At 37.1% G+C, this 27,854-nt stretch overlaps 1 protein-coding gene across 1 annotated transcript; it reads left to right on the forward strand.

The window, feature by feature from the left end:
* The first annotated feature begins 2,217 nt into the window (after nt 1-2,217).
* Nucleotides 2,218-27,854, forward strand: itga4 (integrin alpha 4). Its single transcript, XM_087803914.1, has 29 exons — nt 2,218-2,345; nt 6,114-6,290; nt 6,707-6,831; nt 8,394-8,494; nt 9,735-9,867; nt 10,082-10,149; nt 10,278-10,410; nt 14,087-14,172; nt 14,248-14,310; nt 14,376-14,516; nt 15,717-15,825; nt 16,778-16,872; nt 16,935-17,025; nt 17,108-17,153; nt 18,375-18,529; nt 19,025-19,179; nt 19,302-19,454; nt 19,601-19,677; nt 20,925-21,066; nt 22,241-22,342; nt 23,208-23,284; nt 23,414-23,503; nt 24,856-24,943; nt 25,119-25,226; nt 25,330-25,455; nt 25,529-25,654; nt 25,722-25,820; nt 25,893-26,012; nt 27,331-27,854. Exons 2-29 carry the CDS (start codon nt 6,127-6,129, stop codon nt 27,430-27,432), a joined length of 3,075 nt encoding a protein of 1,024 aa, XP_087660040.1. The 5' UTR covers nt 2,218-2,345; nt 6,114-6,126; the 3' UTR covers nt 27,433-27,854.

Below are 27,854 nucleotides of genomic sequence, written 5' to 3' on the forward strand. Positions count from 1 at the left end.
CTTCATCATTTCCTAGTTTTCTGGTGCTTGTTTACAGCTGAATATTAGCAAAACAAAACAATACTTTGTCATGAGAATCAATGAAAAAAGCATCTTCTCTGCTGCTCTTTTCTTTTCTCCCACCATTACTCTATGATTCCAAACACATGACTTCAGCTCATAGTTTCCCTGTTCTTGTTGAGGACAGATGATGCAACCAAACGATCCGTTAATTCACAGAAATCCCCGGAACTAAAGAGAAAAGAGATTTCAGGAACAGTGATGCATCACTAACAACGAAAATTAACCCAAGAATAGAACATAGAGAGTGCAGACTTCCACACAGATGCTTATTTTTTACTTATAATGTAATCCAATGTATCCATTGTAGTATTTTTTTTTCCTTTATTCAACAAAGAACTGCGTCAATAAAACAATTAAAAAAGTTGCCTCAATTAAAGCGTTTACTTCAATGAAATAAAAAAATATTTGCTTCAATTGAAACAGTTTACTTCAATAAAAACATTTCTTTTTAAGTAAAATATATTGAAATACTTCAATTAAAAATAAAATTCAATTTAAAAAGGTTGCTTCAATTGAAAGAGTTTACTTTAATAAAAACATTTGTTTGTGAGTAAAATATATCAAAATACTTAAATTAAAAATAAAATAAAATTCAATTAAAAAAAAGCTGCTTCAATTGAAAGAGTTTACTTCAATAAAAATATTTATTTGTGAGTAAAATATATCAAATTACTTTAATTAAAAATAAAAAAAAACGAATAAAAAAGTTTGCTTCAATTATAGAGTTAACTTCAATCAAAACATTTATTTGTGAGTAAAATATATTGAAATACTTCAATTCAATATTCAATTCAATTAAAAAAAAAGTTGCTTCAATTGAAAGTGTTTACTTCAATCAAAAGATTTATTTGTGAGGAAAATATATGGAAATAATTCAATTTAAAATAAAGGCGTCAATAAAATGAAAATAATAAACGAAAAAAGAAAGACAATCTTTCAATTAAAAAGACTTTAACAATAAAAAAAAGGGGAAAAAAACTTTTTTGAATTGAAAAATTATGAAATAATCGTCCAAGCTAAAAAATAAGATCACTCCAGTTAATGAAGACAGTTTTAAAATGTTATTTTCTCTTTAAAGCAACATCTTTTTTTTATTTCAAACTTCTTTTTTTAATTGAAGCAACTTCTTTATATTGAAACAACGTTTTTCATTGAATAATATATAAACAAATCTACCTCTATCATTTTCAGTCATTGTTGTCATCTAACAAATTATTTATTTTACAAACACACTGACACTCCGTGGAAATCATCCGTTTTTTGAAAATACACAAAAAGAGCATCATTTTAGAAAAGTTTACAGACACAAACACATAAAAACACAAAGTTGGCTTTCACTGAAGGCGTGAAGAGAGATGGATGAACAAGTTCTTGAGCCACACAATCCAGCACGACAACACAATTGTAAACAAAAGAAAACTCGACAATCACTAAGGAAACTGAGACTGCTCACAACACACATGCAATCATGGATGGTTTAAAAAAAAAAAACACTGGAGAGATTTGAGATTTGACATATAACTGAAGGTCATTAACACAGGAAATACCATCCGTGTGTGTGTGTGTGTGTGGGGGGGGGGGGGGGGGGGGGGGGGGGTGCGTGTGTGTGTGTGTGTGTGTGTGTGTACGTGTCTGTTCACATGAAGTTCCGGCCTCAAACATATCGGCTGCTTATTCAATTTATTTTTAGATTTCTAGACTCCTACACACATACAGGATATTGTCTTACAAACAGGACTTTATCATGTTCACTTATTGTCTTTTTGATTTATTGATTTTTAATATAAATTAATCAACAATTTAATTTTAATTTTAATTAGTGTGGTTTTGTGTGTATATGTGTGTTTGTTTTTTAATAATTACACATTTTTAGTATCATTATTCATTCACTGTTTTATTGAATTGTGAGTTTTCCTCAATCCATGTGAGGAAAAACACGCGAGTCCATTGGAATTTCATTACAAATGAACTACTTTGAATAGAGGAAACACCCAGAAGACGCGCGCGTGTCTGGCGCGCTGGAGAGGAAACGTCTCGCGTGCACGCGCAAGGAGGAGGGAGGGCGTGTGAGGAGGGTCTACTTCATCTCAACTTCTCTCAACTGTCACCCACTTTTCTCGGAGTTTTTTTTTTTCCTCTCTCCCTCCTCTTGTTCTTGCTGCGTGTTTTTTTTCACACTCGATCTGCTGTCGCTTCTCGGACCCACGTGTCGTCCACGCAAAAAAAGGGGTCACCGGTACCGACAACATCTGGATCCAGAGAGGGGACATCGACCCGCACCGGTACCGTTACCTCGCCGATTCTTAAGATTATACTCGTTTATGTTTTATTTGTCTTGACGTTATAACGTTTCATTCACACATTTTTTATCCATTTCCAAAATGTTAAACGTTCATTTATTTTATTTTTAAAACATTATATTATACATAGATAATGATTTCTTATTCAAAAGTCTTAACTTTTACCTTTTATCTGAAAACAACATTATTGAAACCATTGCAGGAGCCAAGGTCTTAAACAACAAGTCCCATCATGATTGTTTAATGATTTAATTGCTCTTTTTGATTATTTTATTACATCCTTTAAGTCTTACGTGACCAATAATAGATTATATTTTTTTCAACTGTATTTTCAGTGAATGTTTTTTATTTATTGTGTATCTATTGCGTAAAATGAACACCATACTTCTGTTAAATCAGCTAGTTAATACACTGTAAATCTCATTTACAATTAAATAACAAACATTTAACAACAAATAGGATATTCTATGATAGGAAAACATGGATTTAAAATACATTTAAAACAATATTTATGCTTTCTATTTTATTAACATACCTTCACTAATGACAAATAGATAGCATCCAATCACAGGGTATAATAGTACCGGTACTTCATTCTGTAGCAAAGTATCCATTGTCCAGTTTTTCATTCATAGCAAGTTTAAGATCAGTTGTTGTCTTGTGGTGCTCGGTGTCTCTACAATGTAAATCAAAAGTATGACAATAGGTTTTACTTCTTTGACATGGTTGCCGTTGGAGACAAAGTAGTACCAGAGTTAACTCGTTGCGACTCAGGAAATGGAGGTTCTGAAGTGAGGTTGAGTTCCGTTATTACTAACATTAAATGTGTCTGAGGTGACCGCAACCCCCCATCCTCACTAACGGTTATCTACAAAACTGTCTCTTGTTAACTGCAGCACCATGGGAGATGGCTTATCATCAGAAGATAACAACCCGGCTATCTCACGAAAACAACATAATTACACCGAAACAGTTTACTTTGAAGGCACTCATGATGACATGCAGACCACTTCTGCTACTTGGTTGATAGAGGGTTGGATTATGATCATAGTGTGACATAGTTGGATGAACAATTGATCTTCTTCGTTTAGACCTTATTTAAAACATATTTGTATGAATTGTGTAAACAAATGTTTATAAAAGGAAGTGAAATAACATTAGATTTTGTTAAAAGTAACATATACTAATGGGTAGTTATAATTTTAAATTGAAATTATTCATTATATTTATCATTCTATTCAATGTTTTAACATGTATGTGGATGGACGGATCACATATTTACAAAAAGCTAAAAAAGTTAAATCAAATATCTCAGATACGTATAAAAACGTATTCAGGTATCATTGTTATTAGTGTGCGATCGTGTACACTTTTAAAGTTGTAATTCAATAATATCAAAAATGCCTTCTGTTACTGACAACAGCTAGCTTATTAGCATGCACACACACACACAAGAGTCTTTTACACATTTTATTGTCCAAATTAAAATGAGATAACTGATATGAATGACTGCAGTGTCTAAGCCAGCAAATGTGGTTGGGGTTTTGCGGTTGTGGATGTTTTGGTGCTAATGTACTTGGATTTTTTTAGCCCTTGGATTTTCTGTGTGAATAAATACACTGACTGTGTGGTGATGTAATTTTTAATAGTGCAACAGTGAACGTTCCCCAGGTGTGTTGCTTTGATGCGGGTTGTGTTTGTTGTTATAACAATTTGTGACTGCTCGTTGACGGATGAGGTTTAAGTATTTGTAATAGTGCACACATGGCTGCGGTAATTGCAATAAGATGGATATATTGGCACTATAAGAGCACACTTTTATTTCCTTAAGTGAATACTTTTGGCATGATATAGATCCCAAATACTACTACATGGGCCCGGTTGGTGAGATTCCTATCTTGAACAAAAAGCTCTAGGCTTGTAATTTATGATTTTGAAAGGCATTAAGATGGATAGAAATTGTAAAGATAATTAAGATGTGAAAACAACAGGGTATAAATAAGGACATTTGGACACAAAGAGGAAACGATAAACATGATTTGAGGAGAAATAGGGAATAGAGTAGAGAACAAGAAAAACAGGAAAGGTCAAAAATAAAGTTTTGCTGAATCAGCATCATGAAAAAGGTTTAATAAAGGTAGAAATAATACATTTTCTGGGATTATGCAAAAGAAAATATTTCGTTTTTAAAGAAAAATGAATCAAATAAGAGAAATAAATAAAAATGAAGGCTCAAACTGGGGTTTAAGAGAGTATTTAGGGGTATTTGTAGACAAAAAAGATTGTATTTCAAAATTATTTATAAAAAAAATGAAATTCATTCAATATTAGCAGCGATGTAGATCTCCTGTGACATTCAGTTCATGCTATTTTCTACACACAAACAAGGATCAAAATAAACAATTCCCATGGTGTTGTAGAAAAATAGTATTTTCCAAAACAATGTATCCATTTGCTATTCCTTTTCTTTCAGATTCGACAGATTTTATGTGAATAATAACAAAGTTTAAATCTCTTCATCAGACTTAAACTGTTTTTACATATGTTGTGCCATGTTATGTAATGACATCCAGGTTCAGGAAATTACAATGGAAGATACAGCAATAGATTTAAAAAACAATAGCCAAACAAAAGAAGGACTATTTTCATGTGACTTTATAAAGACGCAGCATATTTGTAATTGTTCCTTCCAGAGCGGGTCACATAAGCCGGCAAAAGCTTCAACGTGTTTTGAAAACTGAATTAAATTATCACCGAAATAAAAAACACTTTTGAAAGTTTCACAGAGACACAGTCACGTAAAAACGTGATCAGATGTCTTGTTTCTTGTTTCTTGTTTCCTTTTGACTTCTGGTTCATTTCCTTTTTTTTTTAACATTTTTATTTTTCCTAAGAAATCTATAGCTATGACATTATAATGACAAATACAGTACCTCAGGGTTATCTTTCTTTATTAGGATACACAAAGATATAAATATTTTATTGTAAGTTTTTCTGTATTTGTCTTCTTGTTGGCTAAAAAATGAACAATAAAAAGATTGGTCACTATCTCATGGGTACACATTGGCAAGGTTGTGGGTTCATTTCCAGCTCGAGGCAACGTTTTATCCGAGGATCTTGTATGTTTTCCTTATGCTTGTTTTGGTTTACTCCGGGAACTCCTGTTTCCTCCCATAGGTCCGTAAACATACAGTTTGATTTATCTTAATCGTTCAAAGATGTTGGTCTGGGGGTGTTTGGGGGGGTATTTATCTCTGTGTGCCCTCGGACAGGCTGGCAACCTGTCCAGGGTGTCCCCTTTTTCTCAACCTAAGCAACTGGGATAGACTCCAGCCCCCCCCCAATGATCCTGAAGAGAGTTATCACTAGTAATGACATGTTGGAGACACTTCTCTAGCCTGGACTTATCAATATAATAACGTTTTTATTGTTCTTTTTCTTAATAGTCGCTATGAATTAGGGATTACAACTAAACAAGGTTCTATTGGCTTACAGAATCTTTTATTTCAGATTTGAATTATGGTGTTATTGTGTGTTGTTCTGCTGTTTACAGGACGGTCTGTGCTTCACTGTTGAAGAATGTGTGTCTGTTTAACGGTTCCATCAAACATTTGTTCGGAAAATGAAATCCTCTAAATAAAAAAAACGTTTATTAGCTGAGCTTCAAAATGTTCAAAATTAAACCTGTACAAATCAGTTTCTAACATAGTGCCTTTATTATAAACCATACTGTCTTTCCACCCCTGACAGTTTGTCCTGTGAAATGAACACAGCCGCCTCCAGCCTTCTATGGTTCCCAGCACTGGCCCTGATTCACCTCGTCTCTGGATACACTCTGGATCTGGAGCACAGTCTGGAGTTTAGAGGTCCCCCGTCATCCATGTTTGGATACTCGGTCCTGCTGCATCATAACAGAACCCATACCTGGTCGGTATCTGCATTTCTTCCCTTTTCGAATTTCCAGTCATTTTATTATGTCGATGTTCGTGGGAATTAACTGTAATACCTTGGAAAAAAACAGATATTCTCTTTTAAAAGATTTATTTTGGTGCTTTCTTCAGTAGATTTTCATCTGTCCCCATGACCTTTCTCCGTTGTTTGTGTCTCTGTCTATTTGAAATTATCAATGGTCCCTATAATAAACACTAAATCAGCTGAAGTCATGTGTCAGGAGCCTGTGTGTGTGTGTGTGTGTGTGTGCATGCTAATTACCTAGTTGTTGTCAGTAACAGAAGCTCTTTGAGGCCCGAGACACAGAAATCATTGAGTTGCCGCTGCAGACATCTTCTTCTCCTCTGAATCTTCAATAAAGCGTTTCCCTCTCTCTATCTCTTTTTGCTCAGGCTGGTGGTTGGCGCTCCCGTAGACAACTCATCGGTACGAGCTTCGGCACGTTCTCCCGGATCCGTGTATCGCTGCAGAATCACCGCGACCTCGGATCCCGACGGCTGCACGCTCTTGCCTTCCGGTGGGTTCCGTCATGTCTTTTTTCCTGTCGCTGAAGGCCGAGCCTCGGATGTCAGATTGGTTCCATCCAGAGGAAGTACAGAGGGTCCAACTCTGTCGGGCCGGGAACTCCATCTATCACCATTAGATGAAAAAAAAATGGAAAGAAGAAAATGATGACAGACAATGATGACAGAAAAAGTTACTGTGACACAAAATACTAAAAACACTTTACAGTTACATATTTTAATCAAACGTGTTCACAGATTTGTAAAAAATATGATGATTTCTTCCTTATTTTTAAGAAAAGATTGACAATATTTGAAATAAAATTGAAATAAATCAATAAAAAATAGAAAAATGTAAGTATGACACACGAAGCTATAACATAAATGATCATGTGACATACTGTAGATCTTCCTCTCCCTCTGTGTTTGATGATCTACTGACTCCTTCAAGAAACATCTTAAAACGTTTTTATTTGTTCAGGCTTTTCCTTGATTTTCTGGAACTCATGTTGTGTTATCAGTTTTATCTTGACCTTTAAAGTATATACTTTATTGAATATTGTTTTGATTGTTTAAGCGCTTTGTGACCCTGGTCTGGAAAAGTGCTATACAAATAAAAATGACTTACTTACTTACTTATATATGAACATAAATGGGAATTCATCTGGTCCGATTAAATAATAGAGGAACACACGACACACATAACGATCATATAAATGATCACATGACATCACATCATGTTCATATGGAATAAATAAATGATCACACAAACGACCGATGACATATCATATCTTCACATGACAAACATCAATAATAAAAGAAAATAGATAAAGACAGAATTATGTAATTTCAGTGAGAAATAAACAAAATAACATAAATTTATAAAGTGAGAAAAGTGTGTGAATAAGGGACAGAAATAAAAATAAAAGTTCTTCACTGTGCTCTTCAGGAAAATAAATCTTGTAATACATCTGAAACATCTAAAAAAACAAAAAAACATAAAGCTTTTAGTCAATAAAAAATATGTAATTATATAACCCTGCACCTAAACCAGAAGTGAAATCACAACTAGCACAAATTAGCATGTACTGATTGACCGCCAGTCAACCTCCCTCTTTACTTCCTCTATTAAGTGTTGGTGCTATTCTTGGTGCTTCCTCTTGTCAATGACTAACTGTATCCGAACAGATCTTTCTAATTATTTAATTTCCACATAATTGCGAGTTAACGGTACTCACCGGACTTATTTTTGATTATAAATGTGAATGTATTGTCAACAAATTTGTAATAAATCAATAGACTTCAGTGAAGGTACAGGAAAAACATGTTGCTGCTCTTGAGGTTATTGTAGTTCTTTGAAGGGTAACTGGTGAAAGTTGAACGTTGGTTTAACCACACTTTTATTTAAAAAAAAAACTTTGACACTTCCTTCTGCTTAACATGTTTAAATATGACCGCTTTTACACCCTCGCTCTGACTTCCTCAGAACTCAGCTTTTGAAAGGGTCGATCACGGGTGAACTCTCTGTACTGCATGTTCTCACAAATAATCATATTATGGTCATTATGTGTTGCAGATCTCAGTAGCTGTGGGAAAACATGTGAGGGGGAAAGTGACCATCAGTGGCTGGGAGTCAGCCTGTCCAGGCAACCTACAGACAGTGAAGGACACGTCCTGGTAATTAACGGTTACACTAGACTTGTGGTCAAGACAAGGACAAGACGAAGACAAGACCAAACAAGACCAAAACAAGACTTAGTCAATACTGAGATAAGACTGAGACATAATCAAGACAAAGAGAAGACCGAGACAAGACCGAGACAAGACCAAGACCAAGACCAAGACAAGACCCAGTAAAGACCAAGACAAGACATAAAGACCTAGACAAGACCACAACAAGACCAAGAGAAGACCAAGACAAGACCAAGGAAAGACCAAGACAAGATCAAGGCAATACCAAGATTAAGACCTGAACAAGACAAACATACACAAGCTCAACACAAGACTGAGACAAGGCCTAAAATAGACCAAGACCAAGACCAAGACCAAGACCAAGACCAAGACCAAGACCAAGACCAAGACCAAGACCAAGACCAAGACCAAGACCAAGACCAAGACCAAGACCAAGACCAAGACCAAGACCAAGACCTAGACCCAGACAAGGCCTAGAATAGACCAAGACAAAGACAAGACCCAGTCAAGATCAAGACAAGACATAAAGACCTAGACAAGACCAAGACAAGACCAAGACAAGACCAAGACCTAGACCCAGACAAGGCCTAGGCAAGACCAAGGCAAGACCAAGACCTGAACAAGACAAACATACACAATCAAAAGAGACAAGACTGAGACAAGGCCTAGAATAGACAAAGACAAGGACAAGACCAAGACAAGACTAAGACAAGACCAAGACAAGACTAAGACTAAGACTAAGACTAAGACTAAGACTAAGACTAAGACTAAGACTAAGACCAAGACCAAGACAAGACCGAAACAAGGCCGAGACAAGAAATTAATGTGTGGTAGGGATACCTGCAACAAATATTATTTGGGCCTCCAGGTTAAAGGTTAAAACAGATCTTTCTTCTTGACCAGAAATAAATATATTTTGTCTTTTACTCTCTATAAACCTGCAGGTTTCAGATAAGACAAAAACAAATCAAGTTGTCAAACTCTAACCCATATCAGCTGACACTTTGATTTAGCTTTTAACTCATTAAAAAAAGCTTATTCAGTGCATTTTTGAGAAATGATGTTAGTGACCGACATTGTTTCACTCATGTGACTGACATCTGTCATTTGCTGACTTGTGATTGTGTAATTACCAATAATGCTCTCTTGTCACATGTGCTTTCTCTTTGTGTGTGTGTGTGTGTGTGTGTGTGTGTGTGTGTGTGTGTGTGTGTGTGTGTGTTAGGCCTGTGCTCACCGGTGGAAGAATGTGTACTACTCCAAAAGAGACAGCCAGAGCAATAAACTTCCTTATGGGGTCTGTTATCGCTACACCAGCGATTTAGTACAAGCTGTACCCATAATTCCTTGCTACAGCGGTGAGATTTCAACTCTTCTTTAAGTCAATATTAAGAGGCCCCTCATGCTTCTTTTTTATAGAACATTTATTTTAATAAAATACTTAAGAATGTACTGAAGAAAATAACAGTATGTTCACTGGTGTCATCTTTCATACATCAGTGGAGACATTTTCAATATTTACAGGACGTTTACTGTCAAATGTTTATATTTGTATGTGTTTATATATTCTAGACTACACGAGAAAGTTTGGAGAAAACTACGGCTCATGTCAAGCCGGTATTTCCAATGTCTTGACCGAGGTCAGTAACGTTTTTTTATTTCTGTTTCTGTCTTCAACGACATTCTATGCTATTTATCAACTGTCAGTTTAGACATGGTAGTAACGTCAACATGTATTTGAACTGAAGAAAAAATGGAATGTCTTCAGGATCTGATCATCATGGGGGCCCCTGGCACGTCTTACTGGACCGGATCGGTTCTGGTGTACAACACCTCCAGTCATTCCATGTCGGTGTACCTCGACGATGACTCCAGAGTCGTTGGCTTTGGAAGCTACTTGGGTGAATATCAATCTGTACTCTTGACAATGATGCATCGGGAAACTATATCGGAGATTACTTTTTAATATATATATTATATACAATACACACCCTTTCATTCATTGTGTTTTATTTATTTTCACTCTTATTTGGATTGTTAATTATCATTGAAGACATTTAAACTATGCATGAATATGTGTCATTTTACAACGGCTGACAAAACGTTGTGACAGAACACAAGTTAATACAAAAACGCAGTTTAATACAACAAATGTCAGCCGATGGTGACAGTGAAACGTGAGTCCTATTTCTCAGTCCAGCAAATGTGATGGGATGTGACCATAATATGGAGTCCAACAATAATCCGTGAGTAACAAGAGAAAGAGTTCGGGTCGCGGTGAGGGTGGCTGCAAGTCGCGAGATCCACTGGGGAAGAAGAGAAGAAAAAAAATTAAGAGAACAAAAGGCGCTTACAAAAAAAGTGGTCAGGAATACGATCAAAAAGAGTTCAAGGAAGGAGTCCAAGAAGTCAGAAGTGAGGATTACCTGTGTATCAAGGGAAACTAATAACGCAGAGTCAGAGAGAAATCCTGGCCTTATACCCAGCGGTTAGATTCCTAATCGTTGTAAGCTGTGGTTCTCGCGGAGCATCACCCTCGCGGACTGTCAAGGGCCCACATAAAAGCCCATAGAAGTGACAAATGGGCTGATTTCTATGGCATGAGGGCCATTGAACAGGATTTCAAGTGAACTCGTTAAATCGAAAGCTTGAATTATAAGAAGAATTATGAGTTTATATTGACTCATACGACAGCTATTTGAAGCTGGCAATATAATCAAAAGAATAAAGTTTTTGATCGACTCTCACACACAAGGCCGCACAAGGCCAGAATCAGATACTCATGCTAGTTCTGTGTTACAAGTGCTGATTAATAAGCGGACAAAATTGTGAAAAGAACACAAAAAGTACAAGCTCAATCTGGTCTCAGCTATAAACCACAGCTCATGGTAAGAGCAGAGAAATAAAATAAAAATTCCGGATGACTGTGGCACCATCTTAATTACTTTCTGGACTTTTTAAATGATCTGACTAAGAAACTGCACACACAGACACACACAGACACACACAGACACACACATACACACACTGACAAAGAGACACCAGACCCGCCTATCCATTTTTTTTAAGGGAAAAGTTCAACTTACATCACAGGCAACAAAACCAGACTGACGCCATTTCTGCCTCCTTCCTCATTCAGTCAAATTTGCACGAATGTTGAAATTTTTTTTTTTTTTTAACCATTTATGCTTGTAACTCATTTTTAAGCTCAGCGTGAATAGCCTTTAGTTAATTATTATTTTTTTAATAAAGTTGAAACTGTGCCATTTAACTATCTTTCCATTTCTATTAAGTTAAACAATAACTCAAACCTTGTGATTCAGTTCAAATATCATTAAATATCATTAAAGTGCAACATAACATGACATTTTTTACTTTACCAACTTATTTAAACCTTAAAAAGGTGTTTGTCTCTAAGTATTTAAGGACAGTTATTGTGAAAATTCACTATTTGTGTCAAAACTCTGCATCTAGCTCCTCCTCTGTTTGTGATGGTGTGAAAACTCTCAATGGTCACTGGATTAAAAAGCATAAATTCAAATATTTTTCTTTATTTATCAATGACACAAGAAGGCAAGAGGACTCGCGTCGTCAAAACGTTCTGCTGCTGCCGAGTCATGTGACCAACACGTCCTCTTAAGTACCGTGCAGAGGTCACACTCATCTGGAAGACATTTATCTAATGAGTGAGGCTGCCGCGGACACGCCCGTCAAAATAATGCTCGCTGGCGTTTGTTTACGCGTGCAAGAAACTTAACATTAGTCATTTAGCAACATAGACGTGACGCAGACGGACCACCGTGTCGAGAGAAACAACACAGTGGACGGAAGGATGGGATCCAAGATGGATTCCATGGCTTCATTTGATCATTGTTTTCAATGAAGCTAGTTTTAGTTTCCAGGTTAGCAAGTTTCTTTTAAAGTTTCAACCACAACTATTCCATTTCATCAAATAAGTCAAATGGTACCAAAGACACACTTTCTCTAAGATAATACTCACTGGTCAAATTTTTTTTCATCTTTAATAATAATAATAAACATCATATTTATTTAGGACACACAAAGACGCTTTACACATTACAAGAACATTTAAAATACATGCAATTTTAAAAACAGAAGGACAGGGAAGACTATTAGGAAAAGGCAATTTTGAACAGGTGAGTTTTGGGGAATAATTTGAAAGCTTGGAAAGAGCAGAGAAATTGAAGGATCTGAGGTTGGACAGTGGAGGTGGAGGAGGTCGGTGAGATATGCCAGATTGTTGAGGGACTTCTAGGTGATGAGGAGAACCTTGTATTGTATCCGAAGTGTGATAGGAAGCCAGTGGAATATCCTTGAGGATGAGGGGGGTGTGGTCTCTGGAGCGGGTGTTGGTGAGCAGAGTTCTGGATATACTGTAGTTTGTGGAGGTGGGAGGAGGGGAGGCCGTAGAGGAGGATATTGTAGTAGTCGAGTCTGGAGGTAATGAAGGCTTTGATGAGGATCTCAGCAGTGCATTGTGAACGAGCGAGAGAGAGAGATCTTCTCCCAAAACCATTTTTTTAAATGCATGTAAATCACAGTGTTTTAAATTTTGTCACTTTTTGTTATGATTTAGAAAGAACTTTTGGGAAATCTGTCTGGTGAATCCACACATCTTATTCAACATAATGTACTATATGTTGTTAGAACCAAAATTGTGATATAATTCATGTTTTTTAAATCTCACCTGAGATGAAATAGCTGCGAAAAAAAGCCCTAAACCTGATTGAAATATAATTTTAAACATGTACGTCACAAAGTAAATTATTGTTTAAAACATAATTGGATGCAAATTTAACACAAAAAAGTATGATATCATTCACCAGATCAATCAATGTCCACCTCAGGGTTTGACCATTGTTTTCACCAAGAGAAACAGTACATTTAGAGATTAAAAGATGAAGCACTTAGAAAGAAATAAAGCACTAATTATGACTGTAACTAATGTTATATGTAGAGTTTGAGGAGAAGTCAAGGACCAATTCCAGGATGATAGTAATTGTACGCTCGTAATCTTCCCACGACTTAAAATTGCACGTCTATATTGCAAACTCTAATTTGACTGATATTGTAGACAGTGTTACTATCATCTCAAGTTTCCCCCATGCCGGTAAACCTATTTTAACCACTAAAACTTGTAAAAAAAAAGGCCAAAAATCAGACAGTTTCAGTCTCTGAAAATGAAAAATAATGTCAGAAAACTTAAGTATGATATCGGACGGACCATGTGAAAGCAATTAAGTGTTGCCCAAATGTGTAAAATGCTGTTTTTTGAAGGCTCAAAAAATGGTAGAAATCAACCTATTTTAACCACTAAACCTTGTTAATAAAAAAGGCCAAAATCCAAAGTATCTTAAAATGGAAAATAATGTCGGAAAACTTAAGAATGATATCAGACGGACCATGTGAATGCAAATAAGTGTTGCCCAAATGTGTAAAATGTTGTTTTTTGAAAGCTCAAAAAAAAGTAGAAATCGACCTATTTTAGCCAATAAAACTTGTAAAAAGGCCAAAAATCAACGTCTCTGAAAATGAAAAATAATTTTGGTTTTTCAGGGTACTCTGTTGCTTCGGGCCACTTCCTGAGTCCCAGAAGTGTTGAGATGGTGGGCGGCGCCCCACAGTACAACCAGAGGGGAAAGGTAGAATCACTTCAACTGTACCTGAAAACTCTGGCTAACGATTTGTATTTTCACCGCATATTTGTGTGATTGTAGGTTTTTATCTTCTCTGTGGATGGCTCAATGTTGCGAGTGATCTCCGGTGTGAAAGGAAAAGAGGTCAGCATCAGTCAAACAAACGCACTACTGTGATGTTTGTAACTGAGACTTATCTTCACGTACAGTTGGGATCTTACTTCGGCTCCAGTGTTTGCGCCGTGGATTTAAACGCAGACGGCCTCTCTGATCTGTTGGTGGGAGCTCCGATGGCGACCAGTGCCTCCATGGAAGAGGGGAGAGTGCATGTTTACATCAATGAAGGAGAGGTGAGGATACATGAGGAGCTCAAGTGTGTAGGACAATGTAATAAACTGCATTTTATTATAACAGTCTATGATGTATTGGGACTGTTGGGGGGTCTAAAAAAAAATCTAAAGAAAGAAGTGAAGAACCTAAATATGACGGGAAAACATGATTTAATCAAGCTAAATATGATAAAATTGTCATTTCTTTTGTATTTTATGTACCCTTAATATTACAAAAAAAATATTTTCATTATTCATTAGTCATTTTGAGTGGGAAGAAATAATCACAAAATAAACAAAATGGAATTAGACAAAAATGCAGAAAAATGGAGGGAAAATGTCTCTACATATTGTCATTTAGGAAGCGCTCAATGTTCTCAAATTCGATTTGCTTTAATTAAGTTATTTAACATATTGAATTTACTCAAACATACCTCTTAATTAAACATATAAAAACCCAAACTCATATAGAAAATTGTTAACCCAGGTACAACTAAAGGAATAACTAACTGTTTTAACCAATTATGGATTCATAATAATAACACAAAATAGAAGGAAAAACAAAGGATTTGACTCTACTTTAGTTTTGTTTAAATTCCCCGCTATAAATCCACAAAAAATAAACAATAAAACTAGGTTCATATTTGAAGTGAATAATATTGAAAAAAAATACTAAATAAAATTGGTAGTTTCAACATGTTAAGTTGGATCAGTTTTACTCTGACCACATAAATACAGTCAAAGGGCCTCATGTGGCCCCTCGGGCCGCACTTTACTAAATTCTGGTTTATTTTATCCTTGTCTCCCTTTCTTCTCAGGTTCTGATTCACTGATCATGAATCATTTCCTCTTTGTCAGTGATACACATGTCACAAGCATTCTTCACTGACCACTCTACAGAGAGGAGGATGTCCTCAAAATATATGTGATGCTAATTATGGGTGTGTATTGGCAAGAATCTGGTGATACGATACGTATCATAGATCAGGGGAAACAATATGATACATTGCGATACTGTAGTAACAAGAATATATTTGTAGTATTGCCGAGTACTTGACTCTGGCGCTGCAGGATTTACAGACCACATGACTCTTGATGAATCGTAACTGCTTTCATTAGTTTTGAAACCAAAATATGTTCAAACATCAGCTTTAGAAGCTGCTGGAGTCGACCGTATCCTCTCGTCCTCAGACATTTCTTTGCATCCAAATATTTCCTCAGGCGAAACTGCGGGAGATGGACTTCCAGCTGACGGGCAGGACTTCTCACGCGGCTCACTTTGGAGAGACTATCGCTGACTTGGGAGATCTGGACGACGACGGTTACCCCGGTAACGACATTTCAAAGTCACATCCGGTGGCCTTGACCAGCACTAGACCGGAGTAGACCGGTTGAACCCCCGAACGACCTCACACGTGTGCTTCACTATAGTGAATGACAACTTCCTCTTGCTATCAACATCCTCCGTGCTAACAATGGATCTGTTGTGCTATGTCGGGATGAGACCATGTCTGATGTCAGAGGCCGAGCCAAGAGAAATAAAAGAAAATAGTGTTAATTTGATGGTAAAACCTGAACGAGATACTGAGGAAAAACTAGAAATGGTTGAATTTACATAAAATAAGATTATATACTTCCTTTTTTATGTCCCCCGAGGGGATATTCCAGGTTTACAGCAGCAAAATTAAAAAAAATTAAGAAAGAAATACAAGAATATTAAAGAACAAACTATTTTTTAAATATAAAAAACACTTTCAGAATAAAAAAAAACAGCTTTGGAACAATCTTCCTCTCTCTTTGCGCTTGATGGATCTACTGACTCCTTTAAGAAACATCTTAAGACGTTTTTATTTGTTCACGCTTTTCCTTGATTTTCTGGAACTCTTGTTGTGTTATCAGTTTTATCTTGACCTTTAAAGTATATACTTTATTGAATATTGTTTTGATTGTTTAAGCGCTTTGTGACCCTGGCCTGGAAAAGCGCTATATAAATAAAAATTACTTACTTACTTACTAATAAATAGTTCAACTTGGTTCTTTTTGGTCTATATACATAAGAATACCGTTAAGTTTAATTAAAGCATGGCATTAAACAATTAACTAAACTTGTTACATCATTAAAATACATTTATTTTATTAATTAATATGACATAATGGCTGCTTCTTCGTCAGCTCTGTTCTATTCTCACATATATATGTTTGGCAAATGAAAAGTTCACCTCCTACACGTCTGAAGTTTGCATTGAATTTCTTGAAGTCACATGACCTACATGTGTGTGCAGAGGTGGCGATCGGTGCGCCGCATGAGGATGAGCTGAAAGGAGCCGTCTACATCTACAACGGAATGAAAGACGGAATTTCCTCGAGTCCGTCTCAGGTATGATCCCAACTGATTCTAAAAAACTTCTCCTAGCAGCTCATTCAACTTTTTTTATCTAGAGAATCTCCGGGTCCACATTGGGTCGGAGTCTGATGATGTTCGGCCAGTCTTTGAGTTCCGGCATCGACGTCGACGACAACGGCTACCAGGGTAATAGCATTAGAAAGTGATCTGTGGTGATATTTATCTGCATTTTGTCCATAAAGACTGTCACAGCTGGTCTTTCTCGCAGATGTGGCTGTCGGGGCTTTTCTCTCAGACTCTGCGGTTGTCCTCAGGTAACGTTATGACTCAGAATCTGAAGTTAAAAAAAACATGATTTCAGAAGTAAATTCAGCATATTTCATTCGTATCAACGTGGCCCGGGGGCCATTTGCGGCCCTTTTGGCAAATGTCATGTGGCCCACGGTCTCTGCAATAAGCAGAAAAGTTGAACCAGGACATGTAAAATATACCTCATTGTTAGTTATAAAAATACAACATTCAAAGTTTTTAAAATAGATTTTCAATAGATCACAAGTCAAATGAACACCTCCAAAAAAAAGTTTGGACACCCTTGATATATTCAAATCAAGTCATACATTTAATTAATTGCAATTAACTTTGTGTGTTTTACAAATAATAATAATTTTTTTACTTACTATCTTTATAATGAAAAAGTAGTATTTCTGTGGAAAGACAAACACAAAATACGGAAAATCTAAGAAACACTATTTCTATAGTAGAAGAAGTCAAGAAGTAAAAAAAACAACAATCTCTTTTCTTTCTTTTTTTATACTTATTTACATTTTTATTTAAATTGAGAGTTCTGGGATCAAACTATCACTTTATTTAAAATGTTACTATATCAGACTGAGAATACTTGAATCTGAGAACAAGAAATAAAGTTTTTTACAACAATTTTACTTGAATTTATCACCATGTCATTTTGTGCTTTACATCATTTACAGTATATTTGTAAATATTATACAATCCATTATTTCCGAATATAAAACCATTTTCAATTTCTATAAATCATACACGTATAATTGTAGAAATGTCAACTACAACATTTTAACTGTGATCGACCAATTTAAGTTTTGATTAAACAATCTAAACTATAATCAACTTTCAACTGATGAATCAAGATATTTAAATAGATGAAAAGTAGCATCTCATTCATACTTTTGTTTATTTCAAAAATAGAATTTGGATTTTATACTTTATTAAGCTATCCTATTTATTATTGATGTTACAGAATGCTGACTTTGTGTATGTCGTGTGATCCATTATCTGTTGTGTATTATTGTATGGTAATACTTTTATACTATTTCATTTTTTTAATGAATAATTCTTAGATTTTAGTCGGATTTTAAAGTAAGAATTCAGAATTCCAAGATCAGTTATCATTCATTTTCAAATGACAGTGATTGTTTTGAGATTAAAGTGAGGAATCTCTGACCCGCTCTAGTAGAAGAACTTACATTTCCCTGATCCTTAAAACTCTTCACTTTTTTCAGGTCTCGACCGGTGATCCAGGTGGAGGCGTCTCTGATTCTGCCTCCTCAGATCGATCAACAGGAAGCGCTCTGTCAGGATCAAAAGCTGGCGGTCGTTTGCTTTAATGTCACAGTTTGCTTTAAAGCAAGCTCCAGGAAATTCAAGGGAGTCATAGGCAAGTTTTATTTTATTATTTTTTGGTTGGATAGTTTATTTTGAAGGTTAAAAAAAACCTGTGTGTGTCTGTTTGTAAAAGTAAAATAAAAATAAATAAATATACATTTGTGAGCAAACATTCCATTACCATAAATAAAAACTAAGTAGATAAAACACATATTTTATTTAAAAATATATGAAACAGCAATGGGAAGTTAAATTATGATTATTTTCGAACAGTGTATCGATTTTTCGTCATAATAAAATGACAACTAATTTCAATATACACAAAATAGCTCTTAAAAGACTAAGCATCCTCCAAATAAATCGTATATAATAAACTATAAAACAAAAAAAATAAAACCTTGTCTAAACTGTAATGAAAAAGGAGATCAATTGTTCATTATATAGTGAAATGAAGAGAATCCAGTGTCTCTTGCCTGTTGTCCTATAGGCTCCGCCCTCCTATGAACATGTTAAATAAGCTCCAAATATTTATTTTCTTGTGTTTCAGATCTAGAGTATAACTTGACCTCAGATGTCCTCCACAAAACTGCATTTCCTCCTCGATTTTATTTCCCAGCGAACGGTTCGTCCAACATCACTGGAGTCCACGTGAGAGTGAGACAGAAACAGTCGTCTTGTACGACACATAAAGTTCATCAGAAGGTAATACACACACACACACACACACACACACACACACACACACACACACACACACACACACACACACACACTCACAAACGTACTCGACTCATGGCTGACGACGTCATTTTTGTTTCTTGCAGAAGGATGTCAGAGACATTTTCACACCCGTCAAGTTTGAGGTTTCCTACGGTCTCAAAGAAACACGCAGCAGCTCGTCCTCCTCAAAGTCCTTCGCACCTTTGAAACCGATTCTGCAACAAGTCAGAGGGATGACGAACACCATTTCTAACCAGGTGACACTTGCAGTTTCACCTCCGACTCTTAGTTTCTGAGGAGGTGGTTGAAAGTGCAGACAGAACAAAGTCGTGGGAGGATGTTCTTGATCTAGTTTCTTTCTCTGTAGTCGTTATTTTAACTTTACATTTGTGTTTCTTTACAGACTTCTTTCTTTCGTTCCTGTTTCCTGACGGACTGTTCCACTGACATGCAGCTGTCGGCTCAACTGGTGCTGCCCAAGTAATACCTCACAACAACACACACACACATGCACACACACACACAAGCAGACAAACACACAGACATCTTGACCTTTAAAGTATATATTTTAATGAGTATTGTTTTGATTGTTTAAGCTCTTTGTGACCCTGCTCTGGAAAAGCGCTATATATAATATATTAATATATTATATATATATATATATAAATACAAATTACTTACTTACAGACATGTATGCGCACACAAACACATGCAGACAAACACACACACATGTATGCGCACACAAACACATGCATGAACACAAGCAGTTACACAGGAACACACATGAAGACGAGCATGAACACACACATGAATGTGTACACTAACAAATGCACACGTACACACACAACCACAGATGCACGTGCAAACAAACACATGCACACGCTCACATGCACAGATGCATTCAGACAAGCACACACACAGAAACACACACAAAGACAAAAACAAAAACATGCACACAAACAAACCAGCATGCACAAACACACATACACGTACGCACACACAAACAAATACACACACACACAATCACAGATGCACGCACAAACAAACACATGCACATGCAGACAAAAACACGTGCATACACACCAAAACAGGCACACACTCACACAAATACACACAAGCAAAGACAAATGCACACATGCCCAGACAAATACACACACGCACAGACACACACATTTATGAAAAAACACATAAGCATAAGACAGACACACACACGCAGAGACTCACACGTACAGACACAAACACATGCACACACACACTCAAACCAGTGCATACACATACGCAGAAACACATGCAGATGCAAACATATACACACACACACTCACACACACACACGCACATACACACACACACACACACACACTCACACACACATAAGCAAATACACACACATGGACACATGCACACAGACACCCACTAAGAAACTCACACACGCACCCATACAGACATAGAATTATTCACACATGCACACACCCAAATGCAGAAACACCCTTGTACCAGTACACACTCACACTCACACGTCTGTACACGCACAAATGCACATCCGTGAGAACTTCCTTCACACCTTTAAACCAGAGAATTCACTGAAAATGTGTTTAAAAACTTTGACTATATTCAAGTCTCATAAGCCGCTGACATTTAAATGAAACAAACAAACAAGTTCACAGTTAAGAATTCGTTTTTGATTATTATCTCCTGTTTTTAACCCCAGCATTAACATTTGTCACCAGTCAGCAGAAACACTTTTCTCTGGGCTCGGGCCGGACTTTCGTTGTCAACACGACTCTAGACATCAACGGAGACGACGCCTTCCTGCCGCACCTGATGCTGCGTTTCCCCGACAACATCCACTTCATCAAAGTGCTGCAAAATGTAAGTGATTCATTACGGGAGACATTTTACATTGTGTAACTTTCTGTTGTTAACATGTTTTGTGTGATCAAGTCTCTAAACCCTTGTGTTGCATCTGGGTCAATGTGACCCGAGGCCCGAAAACAAATGTGTTTGTGGTATCCCTTGTGTTGTCTCTGGGTCAAGGTGAACAACCTCCCTGGCTTCCATAAATACATATGCAGTGGTGGAGGTCGTTCACCTTGACCCAGAGACAACACAAGGGATACCAGAAACACATTTGTTTTCTGACCTTGGGTCACCTTGACCCAGAGACAACACAAGAGATACCACAAACACATTTGTTTTCAGGCCTCGGGTCACCTTGACCCAGAAATAACACAAGGTATACCAAAAACACATTTGTTTTCGGGCCTCAGGTCACCTTGACCCAGAGATGGCACCACGGATATCAAAAACACATTTGTTTTCGGACCTCGGGTCACCTTGACCCAGCTGCAACACTAGGGATACCACAAACACATTTGTAGACAACACAAGAGATACTACAACCACATTTGTTTTCGGACCTTGGTTCACCTTGACCCAGAGATAGCACAAGGGATACCACAAACACATTGAGACAACACAAGATCTCAAATCTCTTTGCGCTTGATGGAGTCTACTGACTCCTTTAAGAAACATCTTAAGACGTTTTTATTTCTTCAGGCTTTTCCTTGAATTTCTCGAACTCCTGTGTTGTTCTCAGTATTATCTTGATCTTTAAAGTATGTACTTTTTTGAGTATTGTTTTGATTGTTTAAGCGCTTTGTGACCCTGGTCTCGAAAAGCGCTATATAAATAAATATTACATACTTACTTACTTACAAACACATTTGTTTTGGGGCCTCGGGTCACCTTGACCCAGATGCAACACTAGGGATACCACAAATATATTTGTTTTCATGCCTTGTGTCACCTTGACCCAGCGGTAACAAGGGTTTAAACCTCATTCATCAGTCAGAGAAATTATAACATTCGTTACATAATAATACACTCATTAAGAAATCATCAGAAAGGTAATTACAACATAAAAATACTGTATGGCATATTTGAAGATAAAATCACTTTCCGGGTTGAATTGCATCATAAAAAAATGTCCTCATGATTCCATCTTTATCACTGTATTTTAAATGTTTTGTGTGTGTGTGCACAGGAGAACAATGTGGTGAGTTGTGATGTCATAAAGGACGTCAACAGCACAAGCGTGTCTTTGGATTGTGTTGTTTCCAGTCTGGTCCTCACAGCGCATTCACAGGTAATTCACTGCCAACCATCACTATGTTTCTTTTTCTTTAATGAAATTGAAGTACCTGTCAAGGTCATAATATGTTGCCCAGGGTTGGTTGATGAAGCTTCATGAAGCTTAGCTTGCTGATCAGCTATTACATTGAAACCTTATGTAATTTTTAAACGTAGGGCACCAAGAGGAGGCTGTTTTATAAAGTTTCACTGAAGGGATATTTCACTCGTTTTCTACTCACCCTCATGTGGACTAAGGGTTGGGATTATTATTATTATGAAAAAATGTATGTTCATTTCAATGTAGCGACTAGAGCTCAGAGATCGCCGTCTAAAAAGACACACTTAAGTGTAACCAGCAGACTGAAAGTGTTACGATATTTACCCGGAGTACTTCCTGTCTGTGTAGCATGTTAGCCCGTTAGCTTCTGCTACAAACAAGTTTATTATACAGACTTGTTTACGGTTCTACGGAACAATTTCTCTTCAATACAAGATGGACGTGGAAGTCTTTGGATGTTTTTTAAGTTTGTCTTTTTGGACGATGATCACAGAGCGCTATTCACTGTATTTAAATCTTTAAACCTATGACTATGAGGATGGGATTACGCTTAAAATAATCCCAACCCTTAGTCGACACGAGGGTGAGTAGAAAATGACTGAAATTAAAACTATTTCTGTAGGGTTCGGTTAAGGTCGTGTGTCGGGTCATATGGCATCGACCTCCCTGTGTTGTAACGATATTGAGAAATAAAGCGGAATTCCCTTCATGGAAACTGCTGACTCAGCCTTATAAACGATTTGCTCAACATGAACAACGTGACCACAGATTAATACAAGAAAACCTGATGCAAAAGCTTGACTTTGAATTTGTTTTGCAGGTGAACCTGAGCTTTTTGCTGGACGTTAATCAGAACTCCACACCCGGCGACATCGTCATTCAACTCAACGCCAGCAGGTATAGATGCACGGCAGGATTAGTTTAGCATCAGTGAAACACACCTTTGAAAATAAACAACATCATAAAAAATAGACCAATTATTTGCGTCTTACTAACACTGCCTTGTGGCATCGTCTGTTTTTTCAGTGAAAACTTGGAGAGGGAAGAGTATCTTCACGACAATTCCGTCAGTCTAACACTTCCTCTCAAGTATGAAGTCAACGTCAACATTCATGGGTGAGTCCTGACGGGGAGACACTGTATCCCAAAATTCCTCGGACAAAAAAAGCAATCCTATTTACTCAATGTTTGTGTACGTAAAAGTGTGTGCGTACACACCAATGTATCAGGTCCTGGATCGAGGTCCATTCAAGAGGACCAAAGTCACTTTGGCTAATAACTACCACTAATAAAATTTAATATAAAACACACATTAGTCTTAAAATATAGTAATAACCAGACTAAAGGAACAACATTGGAAGAGTTCATGCGCTGATGAAGCCATAGTTGCGGGACATGTCATTGAGGAGGCAGCAATGCACCAAAAGCTGGTTATCCACTCAAGTGATAATTTTAATTAAGTTTTGAACAGTTAACTTGGCTTGTGTACAAACCCTCATGATGGAAAGCAGTTCATAACATCAGCTTTTTGGCATAAATGAATCTATGGAGAGACCTTGGAAACTGCAGCGTAAAAAAGCCTCAATGCAAAAAGTTGACAGAGGTTTTTTAGCTGAAATAAAAGCAGATTTTCTCACCTTGACAATAAGTGTTTTACACCTGCTGCTTATAAACATGTGTGAATTCTTTAATACTTTAGTTGGGTTGGCTACATTCTATGGTCCAGAAATATGTGTTGATTTAAGTGTGTCTTAAATAGATGTTGGACTCTATTGTAATCATCAGTATGTAAACTCTTTCATTGAAATATTTACACAACAAAATGTGCCAAAGATTTACTGAAAGCACTTCATTTTTTTGGGAGATTAAATCTTATTTACCATAACCACCCCCACTCTGCTGTGATTGGTCAAACATCAAGGCTTGTCACGCAGCGCCATCAATACAGGAAGTCTCCACCTCCAAGGGACTCTTGTATAAACAAAGCGGGGCATGATTACAGCTGGCTGGAGGAGAAGTGCAGCCCATTATTACATTATAATGGACTCTGCTCTCGTAACTTCTTGTTCGCTGAGATTTCACTTTATAAAGTAAAAACTTCAAAACATGGTCATGATGAAGGACTTACTGTATCTTGGAGAGGAAGACTTTCAAAAACATTTGAAACATGTGAGTGAGTCAAGAGAGTTTTATTTTCACATTAGTTGCCCTTTAACTCTTTTAATCTTAAAAAATGCAAAGGAATTATGTTTTAAAAACCAAAGAATACGAGTCAAGGGTTAAATAAGGTTCATGCTACACCCCAATGTCAGGATGTTGAAGGGGCGTGTACTGGGCTTATATGTCAGGTAAAAGGTATGCAATAAGAAAGTGGGCACCAACATTCTGAAGTTGATCTGTCTCAGTGGGAAATGGTTGATATTTTCCTCCTTGTTAAGTAAAAATGATATCAATGTATATGTTTGCAGGTTTGTGAGCCCCACATCATTCGTTTTTGGGGAGATGGACTTGACTCCAATAGACTGTTACACAGAGAAATTGAATTACACCTTTAAGGTAATTCCATTAACTTCTAGATTCTTCATTGTCCTCTTCCAATGAAGGTCTGCACCTGTTGGATATTATGATCAGTACTTTATTTTTTACGTTATTGAGTGTCTGTTTGTATAGTTAGTCAGTAGCTGACCTTTCCTTTTCTTATACCTGAAAACATGTGGTCACGTGTCTACAGGTGATCAACTCAGGACCCAGCAGATCGCCACAAACTGTGGTGGACATTGTGTTGCCCAAGGTCCTTGTGCCGTACCAACACCGCCTGTTGCAGATTCTGGACTGGCAGGTACGACAGACCACCCAAAAGCAGAAGTTGGAGAAAAGAGGGCCCGATAGACGGTCTAGCAAGTAATGGAACCCATCATATAGACAACTTTTCTCTCCTACAGACTTCTCAGGGTGTTTGTTCCATCGCCGACCACACTGTGTCCGTTATGGACGATTGCGACGTTCCTCAGGCCTCCTTTATCCAACAACTGGTCTTCTTCTTTTCCGCCAGCTCCACTCGAAGGATGGTGTGTAACGGTGTCATCATCGTCAGTTTTATTAAATGACATTATTTAACGAAGATCTTTTTTTATTTTGCAGTTCTGTTTCCGAGGCGATCACTCCTGTGAACACCTGGTGTGTCATCTGGGCAACTTGGAGGCAGGAAGAGAAGCCACCATCCAGCTGGAGATCAGACTCAACCCTTCCGTGCTGCTACAAGCTCCGGTAACACCTTGGTTCAACATTCTTCCGTCTCATCTTTTCACGTTCTTGTAAACCTTTTCGGTTGCAGGGACGACAAAGTTCCATGATCTTGGAGAGCAGAGCTGTGATGTCATCACCCCGAGCAAACCACCACACCATCCTCACTCAAGAGGAGCCGAGGGCAGACGTGAGATGTTGTCGATGCAGACCAGAAAATGACATGATGTGAAGCTAACCCTCTGTTTTTTTTTCTTTTAAGGTGCTGGTTAATGCCGATTTCTCCAAGAAACCATCAACTTTTGTGAAAATCTTTATCATAATAGTCAGTCTAGTCTTGGGTCTGATTATTCTGGCGGCTCTCATCTGGTGTTTGTGGAGGGTAAGACGGAGGATGTATTTGTTCAAATGCAATCATTTGTAATATTTCATATACACTGACTTTTACTTTTTGAAAGCCTATTGTGCTTCGGACAATAGTAGGTTCCACATATTATTGTGGAGAAAATTGAATGATTTTTAAAAAACACATCATAGGTGTATAACCACGGACTGTTCCAGCATATTCATTCATTCATTCATTCATTCATTCATTCATTCATTCATTTTTCTTATTCCGGGTTCTTTGGGCGAGAGGTGGGGGGCACACTGGACAGGAAGCCAGTCTGTGGCAGGGCACACACAAAGTCAGACAACCATTCACACACACACACACTCATACCTACAAACAATATCCCCAAGTTCCCGATCAACCTAGTAGGTATGTTTCTGGACTGTGGGAGGAAACCAGAGTTCCCGGAGTAAACACACGTGACACGGGGAGAACATAGAACATATTCAGACCAGAATGAAACCACAATGTTACCACAATAATTAGTGAAATATTCACTAATATTCACTAATCCAAATGATTGAAAAAGGATGTTTGATTTTGTTAATGAACAACATTAAAACCCTCAAAAAAGGAAGAAGGAATTTATGGAATGTACAGTAACCTGTGAAGGTTCGTATAGCAACAGGGTGACAGATCACCAAAAACCTAAACCAGTGGTCCCCGACCATTTCCAACTCAGGGCCCACTTTTAAGTCTCAAAAACCTTTGCGGCCCACCTCCGACCCCGTAAATACGAAGGTATTAAAATGCGTTCTCATTTCCTTGTCACATGTATGATACTCAAAGGAAAAAACGATATAATGAAAATAATATTTGCAAATGTTTAATGTCCTTTTAAACTTAACGAGTTTAAACATTTAAAACATTATTATGTGTATTTTCATTTTTATATAATTACATCCACCCTCCCACAAAAAATGATACCATTTTGGAAACGATTTTGCGGCCCGCTTGCAATACCTCCGCGGCCCACAGGTAGGGAATCACTGACCTAAACTATTATTTGTACCGATAAATAATAAATGTACCGATAAATCAAACGATAAAATCTCTTTAACCGCACGTCAATATTCTGATGACCAACAGTACCATGTCATCTGCAAAAAGTCCACCAAACCAGACCCCCAAACCCTGACTGCGCAAATAAATAGTGACATTTTTAAATGTAACTATAGAAATGTAACCAGAAAATTCCGCTAGTAGTAAAATGCTTGCCAACAGGTTTAAATGTTGACTGGTGCGAAACTTGAAGCTAGATATTTTCCTGAAGCTGGAATCCACTCAATCTGTTTTTTTTTCCTTTCAGAACGGCTTCTTCGAGAGAGAGCTGCGGAAGAAACAGGAGGAGTTGAACCGGGATAGCTGGGACTATGTTCCTAAATGTGACATCAATGAGAGCACATCCTAACACTGCTGGGAAGTGTGGGACTGATGGATGGATGTGCAGACGTTTGGATGAATGAATGTATAAAAGGACAAATATTATGACCAAAAACACTTCAAGGACAGTGGAGGAAAGAAGACTTCTGCTCAAAATAACAACGGAAAGTAAATCGTTATGTCTGATCCCACTTCAATCACTTCAACAGCTACAAAGGCCTTCACCTGGTTTGGATGCTATGGATTTTGTTGCCCTCACGATTACTACATTACATTATACTTTGCACCTTATGTGTCTGAAAATAACTGTAAACGATCAAGTTTCTGTTTACATAGGTCATGGTAGATAAATTATGAGCACAGAAAAAAGAGAGTGGTTGCCGTTTTTATTTAAAAATAAAAGACTAATATTGATGACGTGTATTTTAAATAAAAAAAGTATTAATATTC

Source organism: Callionymus lyra, chromosome 12 (genome assembly GCF_982586985.1).
Source record: "Callionymus lyra chromosome 12, fCalLyr1.hap1.1, whole genome shotgun sequence".
Lineage (NCBI taxonomy): Eukaryota > Metazoa > Chordata > Actinopteri > Syngnathiformes > Callionymidae > Callionymus > Callionymus lyra.

Coding starts and splice junctions, on each gene's coding strand:
- itga4 (XM_087803914.1), top strand. CDS start 6,127: ATGAACACAGCCGCCTCCAGCCTTCTATGGTTCCCAGCACTGGCCCTG. Junction 10,411..14,086: donor TGGCTTTGGAAGCTACTTGG/GTGAATATCAAT, acceptor TTGGTTTTTCAG/GGTACTCTGTTGCTTCGGGC. Junction 16,873..16,934: donor TTTCCTCGAGTCCGTCTCAG/GTATGATCCCAA, acceptor TTTTTTATCTAG/AGAATCTCCGGGTCCACATT.